General features: G+C 35.7%; 1 protein-coding gene and 2 non-coding genes across 3 annotated transcripts; 2 read left to right on the forward strand and 1 right to left on the reverse strand.

Annotated features, from left to right (window-relative positions):
• Positions 1-338: 338 nt before the first annotated feature.
• LOC140981552 (uncharacterized) lies at positions 339-1,568 on the reverse strand. The gene has a single exon (XM_073447985.1). It carries the CDS (start codon positions 1,566-1,568, stop codon positions 339-341), a length of 1,230 nt encoding a protein of 409 aa, XP_073304086.1.
• A 536-nt stretch (positions 1,569-2,104) lies between these two features.
• Positions 2,105-2,212, forward strand: LOC140981914 (small nucleolar RNA R71). Its single transcript, XR_012176187.1, has one exon. It is a non-coding gene; the product is annotated as a small nucleolar RNA R71 (small nucleolar RNA).
• Positions 2,213-9,601: 7,389 nt separating this feature from the next.
• LOC140981889 (U6 spliceosomal RNA) lies at positions 9,602-9,706 on the forward strand. The gene has a single exon (XR_012176164.1). It is a non-coding gene; the product is annotated as a U6 spliceosomal RNA (small nuclear RNA).
• The last annotated feature ends 465 nt before the right edge of the window (positions 9,707-10,171 follow it).

Below are 10,171 nucleotides of genomic sequence, written 5' to 3' on the forward strand. Positions count from 1 at the left end.
AATATCAGTAGAGGTGTTTCAACAAGACGTGGCCACGCCTTGTGCGAAAACCTTTGCTGTAACCAAAATTTTTAAATATATATATTTTTTAAAATCAGTAGAGGTGTTTCAACAAGGCGTGGCCACGCCTTGTGCGAAAATCTCTACTGGAACAAAATAAAAAATAACAAAAACTAAATTCAAAAGCGCAATTTTTTAATTTCGTTATGCTCGACATTCATTCTTTCTTGTTGCTCATGGTGGTTCATATATGGTCACTTTGTCCACTTTATTCCGCTTCAGTATTTTCATAGCAAATTTCAGCATGTGCATGTTTTCTTTGAATTTGTTGGAAATCTCTATCCTTGAATATTTCCTCCTTTTTTCATGAGTACATGCTTGAGTTGATCTGGAGGGAGTCTTCGCTCAATTTTAGATATCTGCGAATCAGAGAGAGAAAATCTAGTATTAGAATTTTCAACATGTCTTTCAATAATCTCCTCTAAATCATTCTTATCCACAAATTTTGAATTTTCTTGTGACAAGTGATTAGCGATATCAAGAGTATTAATAGTGCTTTCACTAAGAGGATATTTCATGGTATCGTAAATATTAAACTTAGCAATCTCACCATCAAATTTTATAGTAAGGGTACCACTATTAACATTTATGACAGACTTTGAAGTTTTCAAAAATGGTCTTCCTAGTAAAATTTGACTGTTTAAATCATCATTTTCCATGTCAAGCACATAAAAGTCAGCAGGAAAAACCAAATTTTCAACTTTCACGAGAACATCTTCAATTACACCTCTAGGATAAACAGTGGACCTATCAGCCAATTGAATCACAATGCCGGTTTCAGTCAGAGGTCCAAGTTCCAAATAATTATAAACAGAATCAGGTATGACATTGACAGAAGCACCCAAATCCAACATAGCCTTTTCAAGTCTAGTATCACCAATAGTACAAGGGATAGAAAACATACCTGGATCACTGCATTTGATAGGAATAGTTTTTTGAATAACAACATAAACATGTTCTCCTATCTTTTCTCTTTTACAGTCCTTCAACTTATTTCTCTTCTGTGTAGTACACAATTCTTTTAAAAATTTTGCACAACGAGGTACTGGTTTAATAGTATCTAATGAAGGAATATTTACCTCGCCTCTACGTAAAGTGTCATTCAACTCCTTAATACTTTCACACTTCCTATTCAATGCAAGAGAGAATGGGAGAATATGTTTATACTCAAATAGAGGAGAAAACTTACCTTTTGGAGCATCATCTTGATTGATTATTTTATCCTCAATTTTTATCTCATTTTCTTCATTTTGCTTGGCTGATGCTTGTACCCTAATTTCTTGAACCTCCAATTCTTTACAATTTCTCAAAGTAATTGCATTCACATTCTCCCTTGGATTCACCACTGTCTGAGAAAGTAGACTACCTGAATTTTGTGCTTCCAACTTGTGAATTGCGGTCGCTAACTGTCCCCCTTGAGTGCTCAAATTCTGAATGCTAGCCCTCGTTTCCTGTTGAAATTTTTGAGTGTTCTCAGCTAAGGCCTTCACAATTTCATCTAGGGACATACCTGAGTTGGAGGCTTGCGCAGGTGATGGATGCTTGTGAAAATTTTGTTGTGATATCCTTGTTAACCTCCTTGATTCATGTAGATAAAATTTGGGTGATATTTCCATCCTGGATTTTAGCTATTAGAATACGGATCATACCAGTGTTGAGGTTGTCTAGGAAATCCGCCGATTGCATTAACCTGCTGCGTTGGATCTTCCTGTAATGTAGGGCACGTGTCCGTCGAATGTCCAACCATCGCACATGTGCCACAAGCTTTGGCCTGTTGTACCTGCCCTACAACCAACTTTTCCAAAAGAGATGTCAAAGAATCTAACTTTTGATTGATAGGGTTAGTGCTTACCTCATTAACTTGTCGTGGGGGGATATTTTGCCTAGTTCCAAACTGCTGTGCATTGGCAACCATGTTGGAGATTAGAGCTCGTGCCTCTTGAGGCGTTTTGTTTACCAATGCACCTCCACTTGCAGCATCAATCATGTTCCTATAAAAAAGCCAAAGTCTCTCATAAAAATATTGAACTAGTAGCTGTTCTGGAATCTGGTGTTGTGGACAACTGGCACACAACTGCTTGAATCTCTCCCAATACTCCTACAAAGTTTCCTCATGCAGCTATCTAATCCCACAAATTTCTTTTCTAAGATTTGCTGCTCGTGAAGCTGGGAAGAACTTCTCCAAAAATTGTTGTTTCATATTGTCCCAAGTTGTTATGGATCCAGCAAGTAGTAGAGCCAATTTTTAGCCTTGTCGGCTAAAGAGAATGGAAAAGCTCACAGTGAAATTTGTTCCTCTGTGATCCCTTGCGGTTTCATGGCTGTGCAAACAATATGAAACTCTTTCAGATGTTTATGGGGATCTTCACATGCAAGACCACGAAAAGTAGACAATAAATGAATCAAGCCAAATTTTAATTCAAAAGTAGCATCAGTAGTAGGGAACTGAATGTATTATGGTTGTTGAATAACATTAGGATTAGCTAACTCCCTGAGTGTTCTTTGAGCTTGTCCTGCCATTTCTTTTTGGTCACTTTCACTTATTTCAATCTCAATATCAATGTCAGATTCTCTTTCTGTATCGTTGGAGTCCAATGATGCGTTCAAATAAGGAGATGATGATGATAGTTGCTTTTCACGCCTTAGTCTTGCTTCTTTTCTCAATCTCTTAGCTGTCTTCTCGATTTCTGGATTGTATTCGAGTTTACCTGTACGAGAAGAACAAGGCATAAAAAATAAAATCAAAATCAAAAGAAATTAACCTTGCACCGTTCCCCGGCAACGACGCCAAAATTTGGTGTGCTGTCATTGACCCACCAAAATTAAATTCATACTCTCGAAATAAAATTAGTGTAATGATGAGCAGGGTCGAATCCACATGGAACGGTAGATTTATTTCTTTCGAGCAAAATGTAAATAAAAGAGGGATTTGTGGATATTAATTTAATAAAATACTAAACTAAATTTCTATACGAAAAGAAAATAATAAATTTAAATGACAATTGATCAACTAGAATAAAGTGAAGAATTTAATATGAGAAAATACTGATTCAAGGGGATTCTCCTATTTAATTATCTCAATGTTCATCGGTTAACCAATCATTTATTCATGTTATTCCAATCAATTAACCTTAGAATAATAGAGATAGCCGCTAAAATTCTTGTGTTTTCCTTGACCAAACCCAGCATCCAGTCAAAACTTACAATAATCAACTGGGCATGATATCGTTCCATATTAATTAAAGATAGTATTTTAGTTTCGTGAAAACAGTTAATCCTAAAATCTAACAACCGAGATAGCTGCAATTGAAAGATCTAGTTCCGTCGATTTATTTAAATTACACAAGTTATGATAGCACAACACATCTAACCTATTTTTACTCACGTACCAATCGTTCATTACAAATACGGATCACTGAATTCATGGTTAGCATTAGAAAATCATACATCAAATTAAATTGTCAGATTAATTGACGTATAACATTCATATAATTAAATTACAAATCAACGAATACTTGAACAAAACACAAATATCAAATTAAAGTGCAAAAAAACTTCACGGTGATAAAATTAAAATAGTAGACTATCCCTTGAATCAGTCTAGAAAATTAGCCTAACATAGTTTGATCTACAATATCCATAAAAAAATAAAGAAGAAAACATAAAGAAAATGCAAACTATTTTTGTGAGAAAAATCTGGAAGTCTTCCGCCTTCTTGCTGCATACGTGAATATGGAAATTGGTTGGAGAGTGTCTTTTTCCAATTGAATTCTTCTCTGCGGCCGTCTTCTTTTATTGGGGTGGTAGGCTTTTGGGTCTAAATTATTTAAGCTAAAAAGGCCCACTAATCTTAATTAACCCAAAATTTTAAAAAATATAATAATATATATTATCTTATCTAGTTTCTCTCCTAGAATTTCTACTAAATCATACATCATAATTAATTCTTTCAAATCTTGCATAATCTTCACAAAATCAGATTTTTTACTTCTTGAATTTTAGGCAGCTAAAACATAATCACAAGGCGTGGCCACGCCTTGTTCCAGGACCTCTTCTGGTTTGGCCATTCTCTTTCAAAACTCTATCTTGGAAACTTCAAATGTGATAAACATCACCTTTTTAACTCAAATTTTCTCCAAGACCGTGAAAGTTCCTCCTACAATAAAATTACACAAAAATGTATCAATTAAACATATCGAAGGTTGGAATAATGGGAAATATGAAAATAAAAATACTAAATATTATGAGCTTATCAGATGTTCTCACACACTGAGGGATATAAGCTTCTACACTAAGCTGATAACACGTTGAAGTGTCCCTCTGGGCTGATTGCTTCTGAAAGCTGATTTGCAATGTGTGTGCCCTTTTTTTTCTCTCAGTATCTTGTTTTTGTTGAGTCTTCACTGATCTTCTCTTTATATAAGCTAGAAAAACTGATCGTACAGTGAGACTCATTTATTTTATCCGTTGTATCTTGAATTCGTTTCTTGGACTTTGTGTCTCGACTTTTCGACTGCTCTTCTGAAATGTTTTGTCTTTAATACTATGATGCAACGTCCATTATTGTCCTTTGACAGGACAATGACTTTGTACATTCACGCACAACTGGAATCCACTGAAAGAGTTTGTCTTCATCTACAACTGAAAGATTCTGACTGATGCTTCAAAATGGTCAGCTGAACTGATCTTCAGTTGGACTGGTGAAATTCAGTTGACTTGTCAGTTGAATCGATTTCACTCTCGTTCAGTTGAATTGAGCAGCTGTGTTTCTTCATCAGTTGAACACTCCTTCGGCTGGCCAGGCTTCTGAGGTTCTCCTGCTGAACCACCTTTCAACTGGACAATCAGCTAGACTGCTCAACTGACGTAAAAGTTAGACTGATTCAGTTTGTGCAATCAGTTAGGTCTTCAGTTTGTGATATAAACAGCTCGTGACTGATCCTAGCTTCTACACACTAAGGTAGATTATTAGTAATACAAATTAACAAGTTTTGTTAACATCAAAATCAAGATTGCAAACTTGAAAAGTTCCAACAGTTGATATTGGCTTGCTATCTTGCATGTTGAAGCGTTGCAAGACTTTCTTCAAATAATTTTTCTGGAAAAACCAAATCTTTCTGTTACTTCTATCTCAGTGAACTTACATCCCTAGAATCTTGTTTGCTGGCCTCAAGTCCTTCATATCAAATTCCCTAGCCAACTGTGCCTTAAATCCTTGGACCTGATCTTTGTCGGGGCCTGCTACCAACATGTCGTCCACATACAACAGCAAAATGATATAATCATCACCAGTCCTCTTGAAATATGTACAAGGGTCTGCACTCAGTCTGTTGTATCCGAGGCTCATGATATAGGAATCAAATCTCTTGTACCAACACCTCGGCTCCTATTTGAGACCGTACAGAGATTTGTTCAACCTGCAAACCAAGTTCTCTTTTCCTTTTTCCGCAAAACCTTCTGGCTGGAGCATATAGATTTCTTCTTCAAGATCCCCATGAAGAAATGTTGTTTTCACATTTAGCTGTTCTAGATGTAGATCAAACATCGCACATAATGCAATAACTACTCTGACTGTTGTAAGCCGAACCACAAGAAAAAATATTTCATTGAAGTCAATGCCTTTTTTCTGAACATATCCTATTACAACCAATCAAGCACGATACCGCTCCACTTGGTTATTGTCATTACGCTTGATCTTATAGACCCATCTGTTTCTAATGGTTTTCTTCCCTCGTGGTAGTGTAACAAGATCCCAAGTTTTATTCTTGTCTAATGCCTACAACTCTTCTTGCATTTCTATCATCCACAAGGATATATTTGAGCTTTGAGTAGCCTCATGGAAACTCGATGGCTCACCATCTTCTGACAATAGACAATATGCAATATTGCTTTCAGTGATATAATCTAAAAGCCAACCCGGTGGTCTTCTGCCTTGAGTTGACTGCCTCACATGGGAAACCTCAGACTCAACATGTTCTTATTCTTTGTGCTCTGGTACTGCTTCATAAGAAATTTGACCTTCGTCCGTTTTATTTTCCACCTGAAATATAGTAGTTTCTATATTCAATGTGTATTTGTCTCCTTTTAATTTATATTCCTCGAAGGTAACATCCATGCTGATGACAAACTTGTGAACAGTAGGATCCCACAAGCAAAACCTCTTAATTCCATCAGCATATCCCAAGAAGATACATTTTCTGGATTTCGAATCCAATTTCGATCTTTCTTGCTCATTGTACAGAACATACACAAGACTTCCAAATGTATGCAAATGAGAATAATCTACCGGCTTTCCGGTCCACATCTCCATCGGAGTCTTCAGATCAATTGCCACTGAATGAGAACGATTGATAATATAGCAAGCGGTTTTGACTACTTCAGCCCAAAATGACTTGTCTAGACCCACATTCCTCAACATAGCTCTTGTTCTATCCAACAAGGTTCTGTTCATCCGCTCTGCCACTCCATTCTTTTGAGGTGTGTAAGTCGTCGTAAACTATCTTTTGATGCCCTCATGTTGACAATATGCATCAAATTCGTCATTGGTATATTCTCCTCCATTGTCAGTCCTCAAACACTTGATTTTCTTTTCAGAATCAAGTCCAACCCGCGCTTTGAAATCTTTGAAAATCTGGAAAACATCTGATTCCTTCTTGATTGGATACACCCAACATCTCCTAGAGAAATCATCAAAGAACGAGACAAATTATCTCGCTCCTCCTAGAGATACAACTGGTGCTTGCCAAACATCCGAATGAATCAGCTCCAATATGCTTTTGCTTCTGGCAGTAGAACTGTCAAACTTTAATCTGTGTTGTTTACTGGTAACACAATGCTCACAAAATGGTAATGACACTTTTGTAAGTCCCGGCAACAGCTTCCGTTCTGAGAGAATTTTCAACCCTCGTTATGACATATGTCCGAGCTTTCTATGCCATAACAATGTTAATTATTCTCCTGAACCAATTGATGCAACAACTAGTTCCGCCTTTTTGTGTGTTTCTCCCAAAAATATATACAGATTTGCAGCAAATTTTTCCGCTTTCATAACAACAAGCACACCCTTCACAATTTTTATAATCTCGTTCTCGATACGGGTTTTACACCCGATATCATCCAATTGCCCCAAGGACAAAAGATTTTTCGTCAGTCGTATCTCTTGTATGGTGCGAATGGTGCCATCAAACATTTTTATTGTGATAGTACCGACCCCAGCGATTTCAAAGGCACGATCATTTCCCATGAATACAGATCCTCCCGAGAGAGGTTTATAATTATCAAACTATTCTCTCTGAGACGTCATATGCCACGTCGCTCCTGAATCCATAATCCATGTGTCACAAAATCTGTGTCTGCTTTCTGCAACTGTTGTTGCTTCGTTGCATAATATTTCACCACCACCTGAAGTACTGACCACATTTCCTTGAGAACTCTTGTCGATACTCGTACACTCTTTCTTGAAGTATCTTCTACCGCCACATTTAAAGCAGTAAATATTTTTTTCTTACTTCGCGACTTTGATCTACCTCGTCTTTGGCTCCCACTGGAGTCACGGTCCATAAATCTTCCTCTTATCATCGGTAAAGCCTCTGTCTGCTTCGAAGTTACCAACCTATCTTCCTTATTCTTGCGACGGTTTTCTTCTCCGAGAACTGCAGTTAAGACATCGTCGAATTTTAGAGAGCCCATAAGAATATTGTTGGTTATTTTGATGATAAGTTGATCATATGAATCTAGTAGACTTTGAAGTAGAAGCTCTGCACGTTCATTTTCCTCTATTTTATGCCTCATAGAAGTGAGTTGGGCAAATAGATTATTTAATGTGTTGATATGGTCAATCATCGATGAGGATTCCGCCATCCGAAGTGTATAAAGCCTTCTCTTTAGGAAAATCATGTTGTGTAGCTTGACCTCGTACATCTTTGTCAGAGTATTCCAGAAAACTTTTGCTGTTTTTATCTCAGATATACTTGACAATACTTCTTCTGCTATAGCCAAGTGTAAATTGGCAACATCATTATCATTCATCTCATTCCACTTTCCATCGTCCGTAATTTCCACCGGTATATCTCTAATATTCGCCAAGCAATTCTACTTTCATAAAATTGCTTGTATCTTTATTTTCGACAGCATAAAATTGCTTCCATTGAGCTTTGTTATCTAGTACCTGCTCGCCATTATGTCTACAATAATTTAGTAAACTGGACAAAATAATCCCGCCTTAACAAAAAAAATCTCAAAAATTTTTTTTGATGTGAAAGATCAGTCTAGGCTGCAACCACAGAGCATACTTAGAATTTTAAAAAAATTTAAACTAAGGCTTTGATACCACTTGTTGGTCTCACGTGTAATAATTTGAGATAATGAATATGAAAATAAAGAATAAACTGGACACCGTGATTTACGTGAAAAACTCCTAAAAATTATTAGGGTAAAAAATCACGGGAAAAATGAAAAGAATTCCACTATAATATTTTACGATGTACAACCACTTATTGTGTTTTCAAAGAGAACAATACACAATCTCTTAATACATGAGAAAAAAATATCTCACAAATATTATAGAACTAAGCACTCAAATACTATAAGATGAGAGAAACCTCGAAGAAGAGATGCTTTCAGAATGAAGGAGGAGAGCTCTATTTATAGAGCTATTTGTCCGTGTGAATACGCGTTAAAAACACGTATTCTTATTTTCAATAAAACTCAACGCGTTCATTCAATTCAATTTCTGAACATGCATTTAATTCATTTTGTCGACAAAATTATGATTGATTGATAGTAAAATCAATGCAAACTACTCGTTGAGGCACGATGATCTCTCGAACATATCTGATACAAACTTGGAAGCGATGTCTTTAGTGTTTGCCATTGACAGCTTTAAAGAATGATGAAATTTTGCTGAATTTCGCTGTCCATAAATGAGGTCTTCATCCGATATTTATAGGACAAAACTCAAAAATTGACATGACAACTATTTCGCCATTTACTGTACTGCCAAAAATAGTAAATTTTTTAATTAATGCAACTCTGAAAATCGATCGGCATACTATTTAAAGTACATGAGTACTAACTTTCCAGGACTTGTCTTTTTGTACGGACTATTTCAAAATTACTTGTGGCCTATTTCATTCGGTTGACATGTTTGAATCCATGAATTTTTAAAAAAAATTGTCATAAAGATGTCGCAGAGTTTTTTTTTTATATGGTTTTAAGTCTTTATATGATCATAAAAGTTTGAGCTTTGGTGAATTTATTTGAAATTTGTGCATGTTTATGTGACGTATGTGTGTTGGATCGAACTATTTTAAAATTCAAGTATTTTTGTATTCTTGGTTTTATTATTCACTCACTTAATAAACAAAGATAAAAAAAAACTAACCACTAATATTGTAAGATAATACAATTTCACATCCTTATAAAAAAATATTATAAATTTACGAAGGTGAAATCTATCTAAAATAATTTATCTTTATTTGAATCATCATTTTTAAATTTAAATTATGAACCCATACATTCACAACCAACAAATTTTATGCTCGTCCCTTCGTTGACATCCGAGAAAATAATTGGAACGATACAAAGAAGATAAGCATGCCCTTGCGCAAGGATGACACACATAAATCATGAAATTGTCAAAAAAAAAAAAAAAAAAAGGAACACCAGACACGCTCAACAGGTAGAAAAATGGATATTGAAACTTGAGAGAATATTGAGTACTTAAATACCCGGATGGACAAAGAGTCATCTTCTCTGTATAAAAATTTGAAGATGTTGCTCATCATTAGTGGAGACTTATAGAGCATCAATGGCAACGAGATCGGATGCCACGAACCTGGGCCAACTTCATCTGTGAATTTGAATTAAGTATATAACTCATGTAATACTCAATAATCGAGAACATGAATTCATGGACTTAATACAGGGTAATCGAACTGTAACTGAATATGAGTCTGAATTTCATCGAATGATCCACTATGCATCACATTAAATGGATGATGTACCAAGAAAAACCAAGAAATTTGTTCAAAGGATAAATCTTGATATTCCTTGGGCCACCTTATCTAATGAAATCACAGACTACGTGTCCACTGTCAACGAAGGCTTAAAA

The sequence above is a fragment of the Primulina huaijiensis genome, chromosome 7, assembly GCF_012295235.1.
Source record: "Primulina huaijiensis isolate GDHJ02 chromosome 7, ASM1229523v2, whole genome shotgun sequence".
Classification (NCBI taxonomy): domain Eukaryota; kingdom Viridiplantae; phylum Streptophyta; class Magnoliopsida; order Lamiales; family Gesneriaceae; genus Primulina; species Primulina huaijiensis.